Source organism: Amphiura filiformis, chromosome 16 (genome assembly GCF_039555335.1).
Source record: "Amphiura filiformis chromosome 16, Afil_fr2py, whole genome shotgun sequence".
Taxonomy (NCBI): Eukaryota; Metazoa; Echinodermata; class Ophiuroidea; order Amphilepidida; family Amphiuridae; genus Amphiura; species Amphiura filiformis.
The window spans coordinates 19,232,868-19,259,498 of NC_092643.1; the positions used below are offsets into that span (position 1 = coordinate 19,232,868).

Sequence of the window (26,631 nt, forward strand, 5' to 3'; positions counted from 1 at the left end):
AACCTTTATAAATAAATTACCCTATATTGCTTTAGATGTAAACATAAAGTTGCGCACATAGGGGGTGTCTGAGGGGGATATGCCCCCCCTCAGAAGTGAGAAACTTTTGCAAAATGAAGACCTAATTGAAGCCATTTGGTGGACCATTTTTACACTATCATTGCGTTTTAAAACAAAAAAGGTTTGTAAAATTTTAAATGTAACACTGACACTTTATAGGCCTAAGACTTGAGATTCGCAATGAGCATGCATGGTGTTGAATTGAAGTCGGCTCGGAGTCCGTCTTAATAGGCCTACTGACTTTGGTGACAAAATGTGACGGGCCCTACATATCGGTGGGCCCGCCGTAATTTTCACATGCTTTTAGGCAGAGGACCCGCCTTCAAGCAAAATAATCACATACCTATATAGACTGACCTGACTGCGATTTAGGCATGGGCCTACTATACGTGCAATTTAACCTTTTCCTTCTCCTTTTCTCCCTTTTTTCTTCTTTTTCTCTCCTTTTCCCCTCTTTCTCTTCTCTTCTCTCCTTTCCTCTTTTTTTTTTTTGAGGAGGGGGGCCAGGCCTGCCGGGCCCCCCTGAATCCGCGCCTGAGTTGAGCAACTTAATACTTAATACTAGGAATCTACTCTGTGTGCACGTAAGTGTTATGTTCTGTTTCCCTTTAATCGAGCAACCTTTGACCTATTATTCATTGTATTTGTGTATCCTGCTTTGAGATGTTTATACAGGCGTCATAACTATATTCACTGTCAGCTGCACTGGAGCTGGTATGGATCGACTCCCGGATCGACTCTGGTCCCAGCTTTTCGTGTCGCCGTAAAATTGTGACTCACGCATTTTCTTTCATAATCTTTTTGCATCATTTCTATAATATCTTATTATAATGATTCATTGAGCTGTGTTATCTATACCGATAAAAAATACAGGTAAATCACTATTACCTATATTCCGTTTCTAGATTCCACGTTGCTGAGTGTATGTGTGTGTTCTACAAACAAGGTAAGTGTAACTTGAAAGGTAGGTTTCACTACTATGCTATATAAGTCCATATACCTTCCTCGAGACAGTGAAGAAAAATTAAATTTTGAGATTTTTTCAAAACCTGTTAATTTTGACAGGAATCTGTTATTCTAGTTGGATTCCTTACATCATTTCCTTTCTGAAAATGTATACTTTTATATACTTCTTATCATTATATTTAGAGATATAAACAAAAACAATATCTAAATTACTGACTCGGGAAAGGTATACAGATTATACTAGTACTAACCATGCACGCCAGCCATAAAGAGCGAAAAATGTGATGCTTTGGTAGTAAAATAATAAATATATTAAACATGTAAACTAGAAAAAGAGCGAAACACAAAAATGTGTGTGGTCGGTGGTGGGGGTGGGTGAGAAAAAGAGAGAAACATACGAATCGTGACTAGCCTAAGAGACGGAGTGATATCAGGGATCTGTATGTGAATAAAATAATCTGTCGCCCGGGTTGGCAAAATAAGGGGGAATGGGAGCAATTTTTGGCTGGGCCGAAGGGGGCGGGGATGGAAGAAGATTTTGTGCGAGTCAAAGTTATGTTTACAAATTGGGTTCTTAAATAATATAGCATGTGCATGGGGGATCGAGAATTATTTGGCAGGCCGAGAGGGTGGGGGAATTGATTTTTGACAGGCCGAGAGAGGACAGGATAAGCCTAGCAAACACAAAAACGTTTTAAAAACGTTTTAAATAAGTTATATTTTGGCTTTTGGTTTAGGTAAAAACGTTTTAATAACATTAAAATGTCGGGTTATATAAAGGTCATGATAACGTTTTAAAACGTTTTGTCTGAAAACACACTACAACAATATTTTTAATGTTTTAAAAAATGTTATTGTAAACTATTTTTGCAAACATTTTTGCCAAATATTGTGTCAATACTTAAATAACATTATGTTAAAATATTTGAACCCAGCAAACACAGAAATGTTCTTAAAATTAAATGTCGGGTTATATAAAGGTCATGAAAACGTTTTTAAAACGTTATTGAAAATATTTTGGGCAAACATTTTTCGCAAAATATTTTTCAACTCCCAAAATAACATTCTGTTTAGAATGTTTTGTATCAAGTTTTCAAAAATGTTTTTAGAATGTTATTAAAACGTTTTTATACCCTTCATATAACCCGACATTTAAACGTTTTCTGTAAAACATTTTTGTTTGCTGAGCAGTAGATTATCAAAAATGTTAAGGTTATGAAAACGTTTTATACTCTTAATATACCCTTTATATAACCCGACATTTAAACGTTTTGTGACAACCTTTTATAACTCTTTGCGAATGACGTCGAAAACGTTTTGTGTTTGCTGGGAGGTTTGTTGGGCATGACAAGAGAGGGGGCATGCATGTTTGGCAGGCCATTTTGAAATTTTCTCACGTGGGGTGGGGAGACGACTAATTATTGCAACAGCTGATCGACAGCCTCATTTTTTCATATAATATTGTTATAAAATGGATTCATGTCAAAGTAATTATTGACCTGACTTTCCCAGCAAATACAAAAGTGTTTTAAAAACGTTATAAACGCATTTTAGTTTTGGTCAAAACATTTGAATAACATTTCAATGTCGGGTTATATGAAGGTCATGAACACGTTTTTTAAAACGTTTGATACGAGAACACTAAGACATTTTTGTTTGAATTAGAAAAAAAGGTATTGTTATTAGCCGCTGTCGTGCATCTATCGTCTCATAATAACACGGGCGAAACATTATTTTAAGTAAAACAAGGAGGCGAAGCCGAGTTGTTTTACGCCATAAATAAATAGGGCTTATATTTATCGTCAATTCAAATAAATATATTAATCATAAGTATACCAAATTTTAATCAAATTATGCGATATTTTACATTACAGACAACAAGATGATCTGTATCACTCTCTTCATAGTGCTGTTAAGCCAAGATGTAATGACAGCGTCCGTAGCAAAGATTGACAGTGACTGCGCGGTGCCATCAGAAGATGATCTGGTCCGCATCTTTGCTGAATCTGGTGAATTCTTCGCCTACATCATAAATGATGAAGATGACGATCAAACTCCAGAGGAGACCAAGACAAATACAACATCTCTTGATGATGAAAATACCGCAACAATGACCAATCTTCATTGTCCAGTGGGGGAAATCATCGACAAATCGGCTCCAATTCGTCTCCGTTCTGTCTGTCCATGGGAACTCATAGATGATTATGATTCGAATCGATATCCTAAAACGATTCAAAAGGCTGTATGCCGATGTAATCATTGCATAGATCCATCCAGCAATAAGCTTAATGAAGACCTTTCTTGCGTTCCGGTGTATTATCCAATGCCGGTGCTACGACGTACTGGGTGCAAAAATGGAGTGGCTACATTTGAGCCCAGATATGAACAGGTTCCTGTAGCATGTGACTGTAAGACACAAGCTAAACATCGAAACATACAAAATGGGGTTCCAGCAATGAAAATGTAGATTAGAATTTACGCAAAAACAAGTGTTAATATATTAAAAACATTGGTTTAACACTTAACACTGTTATCAACACACTATCCTTTCCAATTTTAACATAAACAACACTATTTCTCAGTATTTTTAACGTATTCAAATGCGAATAGTTTTAACAATTCCGTTAAAATTTGAACATGTGTTTTTAATGGAAGTGTTAAAACTATTCAGATTTAACGTTAGTAATTTTATGTTAAAATTTGTGTTAACAGAATAATCTGTTAATAAAGGTGTTACGTGTTAAAAAGATTTGCTCAAATAGTGTAACATATTAACACTTCTTTTTAGAGTGTATGGTTCAATTATTTGCAACGAGCTCTTAAGGGGGTACTACACCCATCACATTTTTTTGCGGGTTTTTTGCATTTTGTGAAGAAATGAGAAAAAAAATTGGTCAAAGTGGTATGCAAAATGAAGGGGCAAATCTTCTCGTTCTATTGGTGGTATTGATAATAATGTAGCTTACATGCTTTTAATTGTACAAGCCAAAGAGAGGTACATGATGACCCCATCACAATTTTGATCATATTTGCAATTTCAGAACTGCTGACGTGAATCCACTTTACACACTTATTTATCAGCAATGGCAGACCCTAATAGTACCAAAATATTTTTTATTTTGGAAATGCATTAATTATGCACAGCTTTGAAAACACAAATATGCATCAATTTCATGTTATCAATGAAATTAAACTTATTTTCCCCTTCCAGTTGACAATGATATGCAAAATTTGTGTTCACAAGGCAGCACATTTGTTTCAGGTTTGATACGGTTGAAATTAAAGAACAGTCAAAACAGTCAATTTTCAGTATTAGGTGAATTTTTGCTCAGTTTTCTGAGAAAATAGCAAAGCTTACAAAACACGATAATAATGTGAATCGGTATGTTCAATGGTAAAACCTCAATATTAAACTGTTGGACACACCCTAAAACTTCATGTGTAGTAACGGTTTCGTCACTTACCTGTAGCGGGTGTGTATTCCTTCCACTTTGAGAAAAAGATGAAAAATCCGTGTGAAACTTGGAACTGATAAAATCACTGCTCGCTTCGAAGATAAGCCGACGAAATCGACGCCATATTTTTATAATTGGTTTTGACCTTTGACTAAGGTTGCGCGATACTCGATACCGCGGATTCTCTGATACCGGTACGCGTACGATACCGTACTTTACAGACATGACAGAATAGGCCTAAAGAATTATTTAATGGAACGTATTGAAAAAAATATTAGAAAATTGAAAACAAATATTCTAATCTCTCATTCTCTATTAGCGACTTCAGGTAGCGAATAAATTGTGTGGTAGGTCTAGACTATCTCCAACTCTAGTGTGAGCTAGTGTGATGCAGAATCCCGGGTGCAGAATTCACTGCTTTTATTGGAGTATAGGCCTAAATGATCCAGATCCAGATCTCGCAGCCCAGGCCCACCGCTAGGCCTAGGCCTACATTTAACAGTGTTTTGAATAATCCAATGGATTGTCTATGGGATATGCACTCAGCATCATGGCGGGTATTGGCGGGGCATGTAGGCCTACACGATAAAACATTTCAGGGTGTGTTTGTTATGTTATATTTATTACAATTAGGTAAAAATCCCGATTTTGAAAAATGTTACGGTGCTTTAAATAACAATTGTTTTCCTAATGAAGGCTTACGTATACATGTAACGTCACAAAACACTTTTCAGCTACCTACCGTATCATTCACATTTAGAAGTGTACCCCGGTATAGAAACTAGTTTACGCTGAGGGATGATTTCATACAATTGTTAACAAAAAGGATTTTTCACACATCTGAGTTTTGGTGACCTTGAGCATTGTAAAGTGGCAATGTTCGATCCCAATCAAAGTAATTGCAAATCTTTTACAAAATATTTTCAGTACAAAAAACACGGTTTAAAATATGTTACGAAAGATTTGAAACTAGCCAATTGTAGGCCTATTGGTTTTGTTTACAATCAACACACAAATTGTGTTAATAATGTTTTAAACTTAAATTGTCAACAGAAAGAGTCAGCTGATCATCAGGTTTTATGTCTTCTTTTAACAAGAGTGGAAACAAAGGAACCCGAAGAATGTGCAAAGTTATTGACTTCGGCTAGCATCTTAAAATTAAACTCTGAGTCAAAAATAAGCTTTGTTTCATTAATTAAAAAGAAAGTTGTAAAGTTGTTGTATCTTGTTAGTAAAGTGAAGTTTGCTACTGTTTTTATTATTACCTGTGTTGCGATTCGAAATCCCACAAAGAGTAAGCAAGTTCGTTATTAAATGTGGTAGGCCTCCGTACCCCCAGTGGCGGCGCCACGGGGGGACATTGGGGCAAATGCCCCCCAGTCAGAAGTCTTGCCCCCCCTGTTGCCCCCCCCCCCCAGAAAAAACCAAAAATTACGAAAAATTCCACTTTTTGCGGTAATTTTGCGCAAAATTTGTTGATTTTGCCCCCCTGAAATTCACTTTGCCCCCCTAATGCCCCCCGAAATAAATTTCCTGGTGCCGCCACTGCGTACCCCCCTCCCCTCCCCCAACATACACATTGACTCATTTAAGGCGCGGATTCGGGGGGCTGACGGGCCCACCCCCCCAAAAGAGAAGAGAAGGGGAAGAAAGGAGAAAAAGAGAAGAGAAATGGAGGAAAGGAGGAAAGGAGGAGAGAAACTAAATTGCACGTAATTGAGTAGGCCGATGTCTAAATAATCGCACAGTCGGGACGATTGGAAGTAGGTCCTATATAGGCCTGCGATTATTTTCGGTATTGCTTGAAGGCGGGTCCTCGTCCTAAAAGCATGTGAAAATTACTGCGGGTCCGCCGATATGCAGGGCCCCTCACATTTTGCCACCAAAGTCAGTATTAAGACGGACTCCATACCGACTTCATCGATTTATGCATGCTTTAGTAAATTGCCAATCTCAAGTTTTGCAAATTGAGTTCGGGCCCTTCTTTCTGTTTAAAGCAATTGATTCAAATAGTAGTGTAAAACAATGCACCGAATGGCTTCAATTCGACCTTCATCTTGCAAATTTTTCAAACTTCTCAGGGGGAACATCCCCTCAGACTAACTCCTTGCGTAGTGGATAAACATATGATCATTTTCGCTCTTCTTCCAACATTTGCAAATTTAAGCCCTATGTTAACACAATTTGCGGTATAGGCTTACAGGAAAACTTGTCCAAGGAAGGTTTCATGGACCATCATTTAACAAATTCGCGGCTTTTTCAAACTAAAGTTTTACACACTAGTACCAAAATGGTCCACCAAAACACTTCAATTTTCTTCATTTTACACTCCCCTGCGTAATCGATATACAAGTGGCCATTTTCGCTTCTTCTTTCGCCGATTTATGTTTAAAACAATTTATAGGCCTACGACAATAGGGAAACTTGTCCAAGAAAGACTTCATGAACCGCACATTTCACAAATATTCGGCCGCCAAACTAAAAATTTTACGCCGTGAGTAATAGCGCCAAAATTGTCCACCAAATCGCTTCAATTAGATCTTCATTTTGCACCAGTTTCTTATTTCTGATGGGGGAACATCCTCCCTCAGACCACCTCCTGCGTCGCGCAAGCGCGCTCCGCGGCCATTTTTTTAAATTTTATTTTATTTTTTCTAAAAATTCGGCCGCCACCCCCTGACTGCTCTAGACTGCTCGACAAAAGCTGGTATCGCCCATCCCTATGGAGAGTGACATGACATCCGCTGACATCACAGACCAGGCGGTGATGGAAACGATATCGCCAATTTTGAGGTCGCCATTAGATTTAACACATAATCATGAAATCGTCACAAAGAATTCTAAATTTGTTATGTGGTGTCAAAGCAAAATTATCTTACTTTAAAACCGTCGGGGTACGATTGCAAAGTACCCCACTGCAAGTATGATAATTTTCTATTTGTAATTGCTAACCGTGTAGTTTGGTTTGAATGGGGCTGTCAGTGTATCTTCGCCAGCCTCGTACGTCACGTGTTGCGCTTCCTACGCCGCCTGTCACAGACGTAAAAAAGTGGATCGCTAAAAAAATAAGCGTCCTTACCAACCAGTCAACTTTAAGACAAATGGGTGAAAAGACACACTTTTACAAAGATTTTTCATAATTATTTTTATTTCACATGATCCGTGCATATATCGCCTAGCTATAAATGAAAAAATATTTGTTTAGACCAATCAAACCAATATATGGGTGTAGTACGGCCTTAAGACTAATGGTGTTTACAATAGTAGTTCGGTAAGCAAACCATAGTCAATTATTTCACAAACTATGGCAAAATCCGTAAAAATAGGTGCTTGAATTTGCTGAAGTATAAAAAAAAAGCATGATTAGTAAAGCATGATAAGATTCTTTGTGTTTATATTGGACGTATTTGACATGAAAGATATACACTGTAAACAATTGCTGGCATTGTTTAGTTAATCAGCATATTTGAATTGTAGATATATGGCTCAATATAGACCAAAGCGGAAGTGATGCAAGATTAAAAGTATTTTCAATAGAACACGCGTGCTTACATTTTACATGTTTTACATTACATACATATTAAAGAGTTTCACTTCAAAGTTGACATGCTGCGGCTCTCTGGATGATATTGTCCCGGTATTGTTGACTCAACCAAACCTTAACCATGATTCAAATCCAGAGTTGCTATTTATCTTATGTATATAGCTTCTATATAACAGATATAATGAGGGCGGAAGAAATTTACGGTGTAAGATGAAAATCCTCTGCTGTTGGAACCAATTGTTGGACAGAGAAAATGTGACTGTAAATAAAAATGCATTCAAGAGTGAGAAATTACTTCTTCTTTGAGAGTGAAATTCTCACTCGTAAAGTTGACCCTCAAATGGCTTCTCAAAAGATGGAATGTCAAACTTTTCCATTTCATTTAGGATCGTATATCAGGCCCGGTTTCACGAAGATGTCAACTTGTTAAAATACTAACTAAGAGTACTTACTAAGCCTACTGCAGCTGCTTAAATAAATATGGACAATAGTCTGGTGTTGGGTTGAAGTTGTATTAGTGCCAGGGATATGATAGTACTAATTTACTATAAGATAAATACCGTAGGCAGGCCTACTACCCATTTATTTATCATTATTTTGTATTTTCTTATATTTATAAACAAGTACTGTAGTCTTCCATACAAATCCGTACAAGGCAAGTGAAGAAGTGCTCAAATGTTCAGAAATAGATTCAGATGGTCAAACCTCATATACTGCACCAAAACATTATCCTTACACTTGGAAAAATAATCATAATTCAAAACTGAACCATATCCTGCACATTATGACACCACATTGAATCCAATTTGTCCTCAAGAAGTAACGTTACAAGCAATTGAATATGCGAATGTCCCGTTTTAAAAGTGACAAACTGGCCTATGAAAGGCGCAAAAAGATTCCAACAAGCGCAACAAAGAGACAACACAGTTTCTTCAATGAAGCTTTATTTAAGGGGACTCGATCTTTTGTGCGTAATTATAGAGGGCCAGGGGATTCACTCTATCATTAAAAAAATTATTTGAAGAAGTCAAAGTGCCCTAGGAATAAAAACTGTAGTGTAATTCACGCCAGACACAATTTCTTTATACGACAAAAATTAATTTTTGTTTTTTTTTTAAAAACAAACGTTTTATATCAATTTTAAATTTAGCCTGAATCCGTAAATATGGTACCTCTCGCCCTTTTTTTAGGTCAAGGCTATTTTTACCATTATGCAGCGAACCATTGTTGAAGCTATTTCACATACATGTACAAAACATTCTAGAGAAAGAATGAGGCCATATACTGTTGAAATATCTTTTGTTGATTTCGAATGATAATGTCATGAAGTCGTAAATTTTAAGGTCAAATTCCTAAAACCAAAACAAAACATTGCGACGCAGATAATTCCCGACTTACGCAATTTCATCATCACATCAGTGTCTTTATTATTTGTTTGAAACCTTTCCCAAACGTTCGTGCTATTTATGCATAAAACGGCTAATCTATGTTTACAAACCGCGTCTTTTTTTAGTAAACAAAAGGCTAAAGATGGCATTATGAGATTTATCATTTATCATTACACTCATCAGCTCAACTGCCACCATGGTCGAGCGGTAAAGCGCTAGACGCGTAATCAAAGGGAGTTTAGAATCGCTGGTTCGAGTCCCAACGAAGCCTGTGGAAACTTTTTTTTTCTTCAAAATTCATGATCGCATTCCGAAATGAGTCACTTGTCGGTAAATCATGTATCGTATCCTTAAAGCAGTTTTTATTTCAGTTTTTACTTCTCTGTACTTTTCAGAACTCTCGTTTTATTTGCGAGTTCTTTTGGTTCAGTTTTCTTTTCTTTTTTTTAAAAGTAAAGGCACGCATAAATTAGCCATTCACCCCTCTCAAACCAGATGTCTAGTCCGTGGAGTTTTGAATAGGCCAGTTTGTCACTTTTTAAAAATGAACCTTCGTCTAATAAAATACTTGTAACTTTGCTTTTTGAAGTCACATTGGATTCAATGAGGTGTTATAATGTGCAGAATTAGACAGATTTGATTAGGTTTAAAATTAGGATTTTTCTTGTCCTGTCTTCAAACACGCTTTATGCTTAAATAAAAATGACACATGAACTGTAAGAGTAATATAATTATTTCTTATTCACAGCTTTTTTTTAAGAAATGGGCTATTACAATTGAAATCTATACACCTCCTATTGAAGACATGACCTTAATCTTCAACACAGGGAATGTACTTCATATACGCTGGCGAAGTGATGTAATAATCGGATTAACTACCATAGCAATTCGCTGTCGAAGTGACGTAATAATCGGATTGAACCATATCATTCTGATCACTCGCACCTGTAAGATAAGTATCTTTGAAAAGAGCGGTACTGTATTCAATCTATGTGTGGGGCGATATAGTCAAAATTGTATTCATCTGGTGCTATGGTAGTTAATCCGATTTATTACGTCACTTCGACAGCCAATACTAGGTGAAAACAAGTTTTAACATGTTGCATAAAGAAGCTGTTAATGTTATAGTTACCCAATTTCAGGAATCCATGTTAAGTTTCTTATAATTTAACCACCGTGTATCAATGTGAAGGTAAATCAAAAGTTATATTCAGGTTGTTCACCTTCAGGTAAACCACAACTTATTACCTCGAATAGATAAGAGGACTAAATCGAATGAGATAAACAAAATGAGTGAGCGAGTATAAAAAAACTCGCCTGTTGATCAAACTTGGAATGAATTACATTGATGCTCGCATTATGTAATCGCTCATTTCTTCGGAACCAGTCAACCGAATCAAATAGAATTTGCGTATATGATGACAATAAATTGAGTTACGCGCTGCTTTTCAAATGTTTTGATTCCACTGCCTATTTCTCGATTTATGTCCAAATTCATTCACCCGGTATTTTTTCTGGGATACCCTGTATTCATTTATTAGCTCGAAACTAATCAGTCTATTCTTCTTTTGTTACACAGCGTCATCAGTATTATTAGTTTACCTTAAATTCATCTAGCTGTGTAGACTATTCCATAGTCGAATTTTATTAAAAATATGTTATCATTAGTCATGATGAACCCATTTCGTTGAACTCAAAATTATAATGATGTTTATTAAAATTAAAGTATTCAATAAAATGGTCATAAAGAATTAAGAATATTAGATGATTAGTGACAATAAAAGTAATTAAATGCAACATTATCTTGCATAATTATAATGGCTCACTTTAATACTGAACAATTCTGATTTTGGAATCTACCAGTTTATTGATAGCAAACCCCGAAAATCCGACTATGGACTTTGAATTTTAAGCAGAACTTTACCCCGGGACTCTCTAAAAACACACTGTCAAGCATACTTGTTTATCAGTCCATTAACCACAAGTACTAAGCATGGTATAGTACAAGACGCGCTAGATGTTTGATGAGAGATTAACTTTCGCGTCAACACAAAAGCGCCGCAAATACCACAGATAGTTGTGTACGGTGTAGTTAATGGTAATGGCGCGGGCCCGGAAGATTTAAACCATAGCGAGATATGGGCGACCAATCACAAGGCAGGTCCATTTAAAGATGCATTACATCATGGCCAATTTTAGTTAGGCCAGAAATTGGCCTAACTCTCCATAGAGTCCCGTGTTAAAAATCTTAACCGCAAGGCAAAGTCAGTAGTCCACTTGGTAAGCTAACAAACAGAGGGAGTGCGGTGACTGAAAAGATCAGATACAGATGTGAAAATCTATCAGTTGCACACAAATCAATATAAATCAGAGTTTTATGCTTAAATGTAATAGCCAGAGTATGCAAAATGGGCAAGTGGACTACGGAGAAGTCTACTAGCTGTGTAGTAATTTGACATGACCATAATCACTGATAATTAAAACTTGAAACTAAAAAAACCAAAAAAAAAACAACACAAAAACAAAACAACAACAACCAAACAAAAGCAAAACAAAACAAAAACACACACACAAAAAAACAAAAAAAAAACAAACAAAACACCAAATAGTTATTGACTTAAGTATTTGAAAGGTTGAAAATTAATGATAAAAAACCGGAATTGTATGAATTAATTGGTACACAATGATATATATGGCTAATAAGCCCTTATTTCAACATCCTTAATGAAATAAAATAACACTAAACCTCCAACCGCCGAAAATAAGACAATAAATAAAGTAAACATTAAAATGCCTCAACTTCTGGGAAAATAAAACATATTTTTATTCTGTATAATCCAGTGTTGAGAATTTATGTGCATTTTTTTTATTCATGTGTCAATTTTTATAAAAATATTTCCAAATATGGATGGAAAAAAAGAGGAAATGCGATAAAAAAAATTTACTTTTTGCCCGGAACTACATAGTATACACATGTACTCGTGTTACCTCACAAACACTTACGGGAAAACCCCACCTGTGATGAAATACTTGCTAAATGAGATAAGTATAGTATTGCACGTGTTATAATACACACCGACACTTATTTTACACATTTTTTTTCACAATCTTTTGTTTTCATTGTTGAGTATTATAATTTATCTTGGGTCTATAATCTTTACCATAGCAAGTTTGCCCACATTGTTGTTATATCTAGCTTTACAATTGTTAAGATTGTTTCTAATAGAATTGGTATTTTTATGTTTCATAATATCATATTTGGAAAGAAAAAAACCCGATTCTTATCGCAATATTTCAAGACCATAATCGCAAAGTGGGTGCTACCGTGACGTTATGACGATGACGAAATTGGGCTACAAGTATACATGTTCCCAAGTTGGCAATAGGAATTTGCTTCATTTGCATATTCCTTACTTTAGTCTGGTCCCCAACTATTGTTCCCAGATGATGTATTTTTCTAACCTATGTTTTCGTAATCCTTAAAGTCCCTAGTTCACAAAGTGTGTTATTCCCCAAATAAAATATTGTCCCATGGGTGGGGAATGGTTATTCAACTTCACACCATCAAATTAAAAATGTCGAAAACATTGCTAATGTATTCCTTTGGTCATAAGGATTCAGAAAATGTATAGTTTTACCAATCTAGCTTGCACCGTTCTTGAGTTATTACCAAAAAGGTCAAAGGTCAAGGTTGACCTCTAAAGGGTCAACATTTTAAACTTGCTCCGATCTTGATGAAAATGGTGCCAAAATCTTCGTTTTGATAAATGATCTTAAATAATGCTAGTTCAGAGTTAGCAAAGTGTGAGGATGTTTCAACTTACGGTATGTACACATCAAAACATGTCAAGTTTAATGGGGTTCTATGGTCATTGACCTATTTGGTGCGAAATCTAGGTTATGAAATATCCGCGGTCTAGACTTCTTTTGTTTTGCCTTATTCTCCTTTCTTTTGCCGCTATTGATGATCTTATAAAGTCTATTTTATATCTGATAGCATTTCAAGAAGATTGACTATTGTAGCTATAAATAAATAAAGCTAGTTTTTCAAGCAGAGCAGTAAAACAGAGGAGAATAACATAAACCAAAAGATTTAAAATATGGTGCTATTTTTTCAAACAGAGAGGCAAACCAGAGAAGAAGAATATAAAACAAAAGAATAAGAAAATGTGTTGCTATTGTGTGAACACAATAGCAAACTGATTTTCATAATGTTTTAAGTAGTAATAGGGTCCGTATGGACGTTCAGCTCGCTCCAGCTCCGGAGATGTTCAGATCCAGAGACGTTCAGTTCCAGAATCACACCGAATCCAGAGTCATTCAACTCTAGAATCGACCGACTCCAGGGCCGTTCAGTTTTTGGGACGTTACGTTTTATCCGTACTTGTATAGACGAATCCAACGAGCCAAGTCATGGTCAGGATTTGGTCGGCCATATTTGGTTCCCCGCATGCACCAAACAGGTGTTGGGAGTGCCCATTTGGGTGGATTAAACCAGCTTAAAATTCGATGTTAGATTCTTTTGTGTTGTAAACTGTCATCATTCTTTTGTCTACGTGTAACACGGGTGGTAGAATGCAGTTTATAATACCCTTCAAGGCCGCATCGTCTCACATTTTAGGTGAGATAGCTGGGTCCCCGTCGCGGCTGTGGCTGCCATTGAGGACTAGGAATGCGTGAAATTGGATTCGTCTATACGACGTCTCGAATTTTTTAGACGATCTTATTTTTTTTCCTTATGTATTTAAACCACGACGAGTAACATATACGATCGAGTTATGTAACGTTCCAAAGCGAAAAATGCAGCATTTTTTGACCGTAAATATTTTAGTTACAGCAAATGTCGATTTATTGATGAAAAGCAGACGAGAGGATACGTCAAAATTCCATTGATTTTACATTCATTAAAATGGTTTCTAATTGTATGATTTTTGATACCAATTCAAATAAAGAATAGTTTGCAGAGTGCTTCCTTACATAAGTAACCGGATGAAATGGTTTGACTTTTGACCTTTTTGCTTATAACTCAAGAACAATACTTCGCAGATAGGCCAATGTATATATTTTCTGAACCATTAATACCAGAGGAATACTTTTGCATAGTTTGAACAACATTTGACCATAATAACCATTGAACCCTATTGACCTTGACCTATTTGGCGATGTTACCTATGTAACGATACATCCTAGCTAAGTCTTGAATTGAATTCCTGCGACCTTTGACCTTTTTGCTTATAACTCGAGAACTATACATCGCAGGTAAGCTTAATTATAGTTTTCCTATATCGTTTTGACAAGATGAACCCTTTGATGTTGTTTAAAACAAAATCTGATCAATTTTGCATTTGACCGCTGTATGACCTATAGGGGGCATAACTCCTTTTGGAGCAAGGTGCATTTTTGCCACCAAAGTTTTTCTGGTAATTCAAGGTCTTCAGCAGAGAACTTAAGCCTTTATCACAATAACTTCTCGACATATGAAAACCATACACTTTGCAACTGGAGTATTACGGGCCAAAAAGTTCTAATTTTTTTTTTTAAGATTGTACTAATCTGTTTATTTTGAATCTAGTTAGATTATGATCATTAAATTTACTTTAAATTGATTTATAATGTTAAAGCAAACGAAACAACAAGGCAAATACACACGTACATTATTATACATTACACAAACTTAAAGAAAACCACTTCCCGTTCATCACTTCCCTGTTTCATGTTACCGTTATTTCTCTGCCATATTAGCCTGGAATATTATTAATTTTCCACAGAATATAGTCATGTGATCACTCTTTCCTACATGCATTTGCATAATACTTTCATGATTTTGCTGTTTTAACATCAAGTTGATTTCGCATGTTTCTTGTTTTTAACATCAAGTTGATTTCGCATGTTTCTTGTTTTTAACATCAAGTTGATTTCGCATGTTTCTTGTTTTTAACATCAAGTTGATTTCGCATGTTTCTTGTTTTTCAATTAGGATTAATGTTTTTTCTTCCTGGAAGTTCTCATGCTTTTGTTACGCTTTATAAATAAATATATTTTCATTTTGCTGGTTTAAGGTGAGTAAATAATTTTAGCCATTATTACAACATTTCTACAAAAATAGAATTGTAATTCTTTCCCACAAAATATGAGTTTTTACTGTCAGATTATGTCCCTTTTTAATTTTGAGGCCACGGGGCTTACTAAAACGTTGAAAGTGAAAACTCATAACATGCATGTTGTGTACAAACCAATAGGGTTGTCGTACCTTCAGTGCGTGTACACGTGTATGTTCAAAATGTAATGTAGGGAGGGTCACCAAGTAAATTATTCAACATCCATGAATGTGTCGATGTCCCTTTAATAGTCACTATTATTACAAAATTGATACCAAAAGCCAAATTCCGGAATTATATGGTTTCAGTTGAGAGACAGGTGCCAATATCACCATGACTGATAAGGCTAAAGGAAATGGAACATGATTTGATTGTATCTGAAAGCAGTTAGAAATCATGTTTTTTTTAAACGCTCAACTTTTTTTAAAAACACAATTTTTGCGAACAGTGCAGAAGATTCACTTTATCATAATCCAAATTATTTAAAGAAATCAAAGACGTTTTTAAAATTGTAGTGTAATGAATGACTGACGTAATTTTAAATAATGAAAAAAAAATTGTGATCCATCAAAAAACAAACCTTTTATATATCAATTCTAAATTTAGCCTAAGTACGTCAAAACGGTCCAATAACACGCACTAGTACCTGGTATTTTTCAACAGATCGATTGAATTTATTGACAAAAACCACATTTTAAATGAAAAACAGTTTGGTTTTAGAGCTAATCATTCCACACATATGGCGATCTGCGGCATCTTGTTGGCAAAATAAACAATGCAGTAGAGTATCATAAAACAACAATTGGCATGTATCTATAATAGACTTATCAAAGGCATTTGATACAATAGATCACAATTTTACTTCATAAAATGGAGCACTATGGATTCAGGGGGATAGTTTATGACTGGTTCATGAATTATCTAAGCGACAGAAAATAGCATGTAAATTATAACACCAGCAAATCTGCGGTGTCCCACAAGGCTCAATACTAGGCCCTCTACTTTTTATTCTGTATATCAATGATATAACTAATGCGTCGAGTTTGTTAGACTTCACACAATTTTATACTCACGTGATGTAAATGACATATCGTTGATTAACAAGGAACTATCAGAAGTAGGCCTAACTGGTTTAATTCAAACAAACTCTCTGTGAATGCTAGTAAGACTAATTAATTATATGATTATGGGTACCCAGAAAATGATTTCGATGGAAAACTCCGATGATGGTACGTCTCACAAAAATATAGATATTATATTTGACAATGTGACATTATGGTTGAAAATCTTACATGGAAATGGCATATTGGTGGAATATCAAAAACAATTTCGAGGAATATTGGCATTATCAACAAACTGAAATTTTACATGCCTGAACGGGTTTTGTATACACTATACTGTACTCTTGTCCTGCCTTATATTAATTACGGGATTCTCATTTGGGGGAACACGTGTAACGGTGTAAAACATATCTTGGGAAAACACACACGCTTTAAATATGGGCTGTGAGAGTGTGGGAACCATATCCAATAGCCATAGCCACTACTATCGGATTCATTCTGGACCACTTTTTCATAAATATGACTGTAAGGTGAGAACCAGAGTTCAACCACATAGGGCATATATCTGTTGAACTTCCAGCAACAGCTATAGATATTGTGAAATAGATAATTATTCTGACTCGACTCTATCAACCACAACTTAAAGTTTCACGTACATTGTTAAATAATTATTAGTTTTTATTGCCTTCAAGGTCAATTAAGTCATGACAATAGGTCCGCGCGTGTATACGGCTAGTGTATATATTCATTGTACTTTTAGTCGCGGTATACATTATAATATAAATACTTCCTCGTGGGGAATTCCCTCCATCCTATATTTAAAAGGTCAGTAAACATGACAAATCAGTGAATGACATTGAACTTGAATAAATTGATATGAGGGCGCTAAATAGCGTAACGTTGTTGTAGTTTGTTACATAAATACTGTGCTGATGGCGTTTGCAGGCTAAAATCAAAGTTCAGATAGTGCTCTTCAGGCTGCTTGATTACCTTTTAACGTCTGAAGAGTGAACAACATATTTTTACAATAATTATAAGCACATACTTGGCATTCTTGCCAATTATATTTTTTTGCGTTAACATAGTTAACCCATGGCTCCACTTACCGCAACACCACTGTTTAATAACATTCTATATATTGTGTCTCGTCCCCAAGTTAAAAGTGGTGTGTTGGATTTCGCACTGTGGCACTCGCGTTACTGTTGCGTCGTCCGAGCGTACGGACAAATCGCCCTACGCGTGACGCCCGCCCCAAGGATTAGGTAAGCACCGGAATCTGCTACTTCGTAATCCAACATGGCGTTACACTCAACTTGAGACGAGACCGACTATAATAACTTTGAATTATCTGTGTGTTGAGTGGAGCGTGCATATGGGGTACATGTTTACAGGTTAATAAATGCGTATCAATTGTTGGGAGTAACATTGTACAAAATGCACGCGTACTGAGATGTTGATGTGTCCAATGCACAAGCTCCGCAGGGTGAGTGCATTACACTCATCAGCATTTCAGTACAAGAGTTAGTACAATTTCTTAAGCAAATAAGTGATACGCGTTTATTCCCCAGGGGGGTCACTCCCATTGTGGCCTGTACACCATCCGCGATAATCAACTTTTGAAAAGCACCCTAAACAAGGATTTAACCCTTGGTTAAAACAATACCTTAAACAGGTGTTTTCACACCCTAAACAGGGATTTTATTCCTTGCATCAAATTTCATACCCTAAATTTCATTTCCGTGTATTAGCAATTGCAATTTTGCTACCCTTTTTCCCAATATTTCATGTTTTTGACACCCTAAACGCGTTACGCGCGTATCGTGCTTACCCACGAAAAACTACCCTTTTTACGCGTTTTCATTATCGCGGATGGTGTACAGGCCACAATGGGAGTGACCCCCGGGGTTTATTCACATAAACATGTACCCCATACACACACCCACTCAACACACTGTCCCAAATACGCGGAGATCCATACTGCAGTTACTGTCCGTTTTCCTATACACAATACACAGTGCTCTTTCCCATTGACGAGTGACCTCTACAAATAGCCCTACGTTAAAAGTATGAGGATATGACTAGTTAACGTCGCTGTGTGAAAAATAACCGGCCAATATAAAAAGTACTCTTGTAAAGTTCTAGAAAATATAGTTTTTAACATGTCCTAAATTTTTAGCTAATTTAGATGTTTGGAAATATTCGTACTTTGGTGTTTTAGTTAATGTTATAGGTAATAGTACATTGCCTAGTTAACGTCGCTGTGTGAAAAATAACCGGCCAATATTAAAAGTACTCTTCTAAAATTCTAGACAATATAGTTTTGTAACATGTCCTAAATTTTTAGCTAATTTAGGTGTTTGGAGAGGGTCGTACTTTTGTGTTTTAGGAAGGATATGTAAACGACAGATAACACCAAAAATACGAAGAAATTATTTCCAAACCGTGTTAAGTCAACAATCATTATGTTGCTCATTTTCAAGAATGCTGGTTTACAAAAAGCACGCCATTGTCTCATTTCGTGAACAATAGTACACATACCATTGTTTCCTTTCGTTTCCTTTATAATCGGTTACCCAACTGAAGCTATAATAAAAAACTTTATTGCGATATCGCACATGAAAACAGTCACATGTGCACAGCCAGAGAAGATCCGATTTAATCAGTTGAGCTGTTTCAATGAGTGTTATCTTGGTTTAATAGCTTTTAATGGGGTTAAGTCCTGCAAAGGTCGAGATGAATTCTACTGTAGACATGACTGCATCATGCTTAGAAGGAAAATGCAGATTCAAAAGTTGCATCACATTGGTTTGTGCACATGACAATAACCTCATTCAACATGTTGAATGGCGAGTGCCCGGTCAATGGGCATGGTGGGGCTTGCTACTGGAAACGTGTTGACGTTGGCTTGCAACTTTTGAGTATTTTTACCTTCCATTGGCTTTAGTTTCTTAACTTAATATTATTTCTACATCATTTGCCGTCACTGATATCTCAAATTAAAGAAAAATCCTTACCGTCATCATACCGCATTTATTATGCTGATTGTTTTTTATAATAACATTGGACCCTTATTTGTTTAGGTCTGTTATGTGTGTTGAGTGGGGTGTGTGTATGTGGTAGTGTGGAGTGTATATTTATTTATAGGTTAATAAATGCGTATCACTTGTTGGGAGTGAAATTGTACAACATAATGTACGCGTACTGAGATGTTGATGCGTCCAATGCACGAGCCCGCAGAAAAGGAGATAGATCCAGCTATCCTCAAACAAAATATGTGTGTTGCAATCACGCTATTTAGGTTTAACAATAAAATACAACAAAAGGGTTCGAACCCATGACGGGTGTGATACACAAGTTGCTGCTTACTAGTTTTAGGGAAAGGTCAGTGTCTGTATACCATCAATACTATGCGCATACCATGCATGCAGATCCTAACATCCAGTTTATTTCAAATAAAATATGACCGAAGTTCCATGGCAAATTATAATTTTGCACGCTTGGTTACACTTTCAACCTCTACGATTTATGATACAGACTATTTTCAATTATCAAAATATCTTTATTAGGTTTGCAGGAAATGACAGAAAAATACATAAAACAATTAAATATAGATGATCACAAATCATCCCCTTTCTTACAAAATCCTAAAACACTCTCCTAAATAATTAATATAATGTTCCAAAATGGGCGGATTTTTTGGAATCTTTACAAAACTACATTTCTTTCTTATAGTATCCACGTGTGGTATCCCTTCAGAGCAACATCAGGTACTTAACACACACGTGTCATACTTTCAAGGAATTCTCTATAGAAACATTGGATATGATTTCAATTCTGGAGTGAAAATTAATCAACCGTAGTCGGCAACACACATCACATCAAAGGCTACTTTCAAGTAGATGTGTAACTACGTGAGAATAAAGGACTATGAATAGGTGCGACAGGATTATCTACGAGATTATCTCAAGGATATAATTCCGTTCTCCCTCCTTTTCTTACATCTTCTCTGATTACACGCATCAACATCTCAGTACAAGTACATTAGTTTGTACAATTCCTGGAGCAACAAGTAATACGCATTTATTAACCTATTTCATACACGAGAACAATATCCAGTGATTTTTGCTATTTTTATAAAAACATTGTTACTAAAAATGTTGGAAATGCGAGCATAGTAATATAAGTCATAAGTGCATCATCAACCTGCCAAAAAAAAAAGGAGAAGAAGAAGAAAAAAGATCGTGTCCAAAAACACAGCGAGTAGTACTCGCACTGCGCGCGCCTGTGCATTATACGCAATAAATCAACACTCCTTTTTTTTCTAATGTTTGCTCTGATTGGTTTTCGCTATCCAAGAGTGTATGAATGGCATAATGCAGTAGTTGACAATTATGATGTTGGCGTCAACCTGACAGAACTTCAACATTTTCAAGGATAAATAAATAAATAAATAAATAAATAAATAAATAAATAAATAAATAAATAAATAAATAAATAAATAAATAAATAAATAAATAAATAAATAAATATATAAATCACAACAAGAGTAAACTTGGATGAAACCATCACTACAGATAAAGTGCTCAACTAAAAGGAGCAGAGATAGGCCACATGTCACAAGGGAAGTTGCCCAAAGTTGTCAACATTCTCCAAAAATGCCTAAAATTTTGCAACATTTTTTTAATGTCACGTAAAGTTCCCAAAAGCTGCGTAAGATTGTCATGACCTATTTGTGCTGCATTGGAAAAATTTTGACAGTTTGATGAAATCCGCGCTCACTTTACGTAGATTGCGCGGAAGCTGAAGCAATTTTGAGTAATTTTGAAAACTTTTGAGCATCTTTGCACCAACTTTAAGCAATTTTGAGAAAATGTTAAGCAATTTTGTGACATTTTGAATACTTTACGCGATTTTGAGAAACTTTAAAGCACGTTTGTGCAACTTTGTTATTAATGGTAATGGCAGGTGCCTGGAGGAAAAACCATAACGAGATCTGGGCGACCAATCCCAAGCCAGATCCATTTAAGATGCATTACATCATGGCCAATTTTAGTAGGCCAGAAATCCGACAATCTCATCCATAGACAGCCGTGTTAAGCATGCAAACCGCAATCCACTTGGGAAGCTATCAAACAGAGGGAGTACGGTGACTGAACAGATCAGTTGTGAAAATCTATCAATTGTGCACACATTAATTAAATCAGAGTTTTAAGCTTAAATACAATATCCAGAGTATGCACAATGGGCAAGTGGACTACGGAGTAGTCTAGACACAGTTCTGTATCGAGTGATGGTTGAATTACCAAGATTCACTACATTAATAAATATATAAATATATACATCTATAAATATCAACATTTTACTCATCTTTTGAATAAAGTGCTTAATCCCAAAAAGAGAGAGCGTATAAATCTATAAATAAATAATCAGATGCTATCTGAATAATTTTTTTGAACCGAAAGCACCTCCTCCCCAATACGCTGTAGACGACATTTTGGCTTATTTTCAACCTTCGGCATTTTGGGTATGTTTCTCCTAAACTGAGCACCATTCTGAGGGTTTCCGCCTCTTACCAGGCTGATCGTCAAAATGCTTCGCTTGTCATCCATAATCTGGATTCGATAGGACATGGTTAACATGGCTAAGTGTGCAATGTATCTTTTACTGAAAACCTCTATATTGCAACACTTATGGCCAGCGATATAAATTATGGAAACTTTCTATTTCTAGTCATTGAAATAAAGTCATGTGAAATCTACGACAAATAAAAGTTATCTGGATTCAATGACCTTTGTTCCGGACTTTGTGACAGTGTTGCCATATTACACGACGCTAAACAAGATAACAAGGTCCGTTATTAGTCCATTGTTTACTTTTTGTTCCAATTGCGATAATTATGTGACTGCGCCTTACCCTTTCATTCAAGTTAGAATTTTCAAACAATTACACAACATTTGAAGTATGTTTGCTTTCCAATTCTCTCATCAGCTACATCAGCCCTGAGCACAATGGAACAATTAATATTAATACAAACAAGATCGTTCTTTTGCTTAAAAAGTTATCTTTTTCAGAGTCTTGGTTTAGCAGCGACGTAGCTTGCGACACTATCACGGCGTCTTCAGTCAACGTAGTGTTACTACCCATCGGGTAGTTATGTGATCGGAGGATTGTAAACACTACGCTGAATGAAGACGCGGTGACGGTGTCGCAAGCTACGTCGCTGCAAAACCAAAACTCTGAAAATGTTACTTTTGAAGCAAATATTAGTCTACACATTGCTAAGACCATTCTTGATCTTGAGCGTTTCCTATAAACACTCTATGACATTTTTCGCTTTGGGCGTAAATGCAGGAATCGTGGCAATTCAGGGAAATCTCACGGATTTTGATGGTAGTGTCCCGTCCACTTAAGCTTTCTTTTCTTTTGGGATATACATGTACAATTACTTAAGACTTTGCCTCCTTGATCTGATAAGATACAAGATTTAAATCAATTAAAACTAATATAAGCTTCTTGCAGGATAGTCATTCTATAACTTTAGACGCGACTACAAGATCAACTTTCTTTATCCGTGTCCAATTTTAATTCAATCTCTTTGAAATATCTACTCTCAACCCCCTGGTATAAAGCGCTTCAGTTATGGCTTTTGGCCTCCATCATACCAATATATATTTGCTTATTATATTCGTAAATATGATGAACTCAAATTTAGCGGCACCTATGAGCCGGACGACTTCCACCAACCATGAAAACATTTTCTACAAAAAGCATAACATAGAAAATCAGAATCCTGAAGCCTATGCTCGGTTACCATCAGATGAAAAGTTGGTGTGTCCAGTTAATAAAACACAATGGTCTGACCATGAGGCATCTGAAGCAGCGGCATGTCCTTGGGTATACTACGAAGACTACGACCCAAACCGCATTCCTCGCTCTATCTACATGGTGAAATGCAAAAGATGTGCTTGGTGCCTAGATTCGAATGGACATGGTATTCCGGACACTGATTGTATGGAAGTTACTTATCGAATGTCAGTATTGGAGAGACTACCTGGGCGTGAGGAAAATGGGATGGATAAATACAGGAGTAAAATGTTGATTATGACGGTGGCTTGCAGCTGCCGCAGAATGGAACCAATAAGTCCTGAAGTACACGTGGAGCAAGAACACAAGAAGAGTGGTGATGAGGCTAGAAACCAGTCAGCATGGACAGTTGACAATTTGAGACCAACTGATATGTAATCATAATAGGACAAATAATGAACACCGAGCGGTAACAACATGAACAAGGAGACAAAACGCAAATGGTGACGTGGGCCGAAAGAAAAAGTGTAAGATTTCCCAATTTGCAGCCATTCGGTGTTACAGACTTAACTGCATAAAGAGACGAAGATTGTGCAAAGATTTGTCATTAGGGTGCTAAAACTGAAGTGCAATATTCAGGAGTAAACAATTCAATTACTAGCATAATAGCTGAAAAACGTTCAGTATTGTTTGTTAACTCGTATATTATTTATTTGTATTTAATCATGTTAAAAGTGTAAAGTTTTAAAAAGGTTTTACGACTTTTATATCATGTTTATATTTATTCTCAAGTATGATGGCCTAAAACGATTGTATACAAAATACTATTTGATGTGTTCAAAATGTATGCTAAAATGAGAGGTAACATTGGACATGTAGAAAATATCAAATTGTGGGTTTAAGTAGAGCATAAAGCCTTAATGTACGATCTTTGTAAATTTTTAGATTATTCTTTTTTTCTTCCAAAATGATAAAATAGTTAATATGCAATCATAATGGAAGTTCCCAATACATTTGGATGCGAAAAACATTGGAAATTTGCAAAGAAACAACATCATAAACTTCACCTCGAAATATCTCGCACTTTTTGGATTAGGACTCAGAGTTAGTCTCCTACGCAGCCAGTTTGGTTACGCTCCCTCCACATGATTTTGTAAGAGACTACGATTTGCGACCGTTCCGATATATTATCATAATCTGAAAAATTATGATAATAATATGTCGGCCCAACAGAAAATCATCCCGTTTTACTATAAATAAGGCGAATTTGACGGTTTGCTCATAGATTTAAGTTGAAACATATATGTAAGTATTACAAATATGTCAAAAAATCGGCTTTGAAAAAAATGAAGGTATATTCTGAAAAAAGATCGTATACATTAAGGTTATTAATTATTTTAAACTGTTGTGATTTGGTAGTTCACAGCATCGTACGAATGGTAGTGAGCTTTGGCAAAAATTGCATTGCTCAATTCATAGCGAGTGTGTAGAAGAATTAAAATACCACAGATATACTTTTATAGGTGCTGCGGTTCTTGAGTTACGTTGTGAAGAGGGCTAAAACAACAACACTTTTGTAAAACGTACATAACTAATTAACAACAATAAATTAAGCAAGTTTGCGGAGTATACGATTTGTAGAATGAAAATTTGCAAAACATCAAGATGTTAATTTTCAATAATATATTGATCTAGATAATGAAAAAAGTTGCTTCGACCAACAATACCTCGTCTACCTTTATGCTCATGGGGATGTAGGGGTGTGTGTGTACCACTGTACTGGGATTGTGCAGGTGTCTGGGGTACTATATATTTAAAACTTGCAATCTGACAAAGTGCCTGATGTTCTAAAACTTACACCTTTACGTGGTAAGTACAGAAATAAACGCATTGAAGTGTTTATTAATTGCTCTCAGTGATATTTTACAGTGTATTATAGATCCACATTTTGTGCAATATCTGCCGATTCGGCAAAATTAAATAGAACGAAGAAACCGATATATAATTGGTAATGTATGTATAGTTTTATTTTAAATCATTAATTTTCACTGATGATAATCACTCAATACGTATTTGGGGATATTCAAATCAATCCTGATACACTGGGGTTAGATCCTGGTTTCTATTATAGGTATGGCCCACACAACCCGGAACATCCCGGCTGACATACAATATTTTGAAATATTATAAAGGCTTTAAAAGATTATACTAATACAAGTATTTAGAAACAGGTTGATAACATTATTACCTGTCGAGGTTTGTTTATCTATATTTAGTGCTGTGTGATTGGATAATCCATTGCTTTACATGCTTATTTCTCACTTTTCAGAACGCATGACGGTAAAACAGGAAATTTATGTCATGTTTCTGGATTCGTGGAAAAGATTAATATTGTTTTCAATATCTTAAGGTTTTCTCGATTATTGCACAGCTCATTTTGTTAAGCCAAATTGTTTTTTTTTTTTTTTTTTTTCAATTTTGCCACCGTCATCATGATCATGTAATGTTATCAAAATCACTGGTTATTTTAATTTTAACTGTGTTTTGTTTAGGTAATGTACCCTTAGAGCCATAATACGATTCAGGTCAAATTTTAATTTTAATATTCTTTGCCAAATGTCATGAAATATTATGCGTAACAATTTGAATTGTCATGAAGATTTTTTAGTCAATAAAACCAAAATAATGAGATAAAATGAAAGAAAATCCACTTAATTGGCAGCTTTAAGCTGTGGTGTTCTATGGGTGATTGAATGTCTTACTTAGACATTAATTAACAACAATTCGCTCTGTTTTCCTGCAAGCACAATGAATGCAATTAGACGTTAGTTGAGACAAGTGTAAATATTAAAAATATGCCGAAAAATCAGGTTTGAAAAAAACAAACCACCAAATTCATGAAAAAGTTCGCATACATTATGGCTTTAAACCACCTTTGTTGTGAAATTATTAGTAGGGTGATGATTCGTAATAATACTGCATCCATGTGAGTATTGCATCTATGTGAATGATTGATATGCATTAATACTTATGTTACAGTCTATTTATCTACCTCCAGTCAGCGGTACTAGCTTTGAAGTTCAGCGTGTTCTACGTTAGCTTAGCATTACGTCAGTACATACTTTTACGCGTGCAAAGTGGCGCATATGTACACGCAAGAAACAACGCTGAGCCAACGCAGCACACGCCGAACTTCAAAGCTAGTGCCGCTGACCATAACCCCATGTGTCTAATACTTGTGTGATACAATCACAA

At 35.8% G+C, this 26,631-nt stretch overlaps 1 protein-coding gene across 1 annotated transcript; it reads left to right on the top strand.

Moving 5' to 3' along the window:
• The first annotated feature begins 772 nt into the window (after positions 1 to 772).
• Positions 773 to 3,555, top strand: LOC140135684 (uncharacterized). The gene is made up of 2 exons (XM_072157270.1): positions 773 to 1,006; positions 2,901 to 3,555. Exons 1-2 carry the CDS (start codon positions 985 to 987, stop codon positions 3,491 to 3,493), a joined length of 615 nt encoding a protein of 204 aa, XP_072013371.1. The 5' UTR covers positions 773 to 984; the 3' UTR covers positions 3,494 to 3,555.
• The last annotated feature ends 23,076 nt before the right edge of the window (positions 3,556 to 26,631 follow it).

What these genes read in the sequence shown, in the direction of transcription:
- LOC140135684 (XM_072157270.1), top strand. Translation starts at nt 985, where the DNA reads ATGTGTGTGTTCTACAAACAAG. An exon ending in GTGTGTGTTCTACAAACAAG is followed by an intron (nt 1,007 to 2,900) that starts GTAAGTGTAACT and finishes TTTACATTACAG; the next exon opens with ACAACAAGATGATCTGTATC.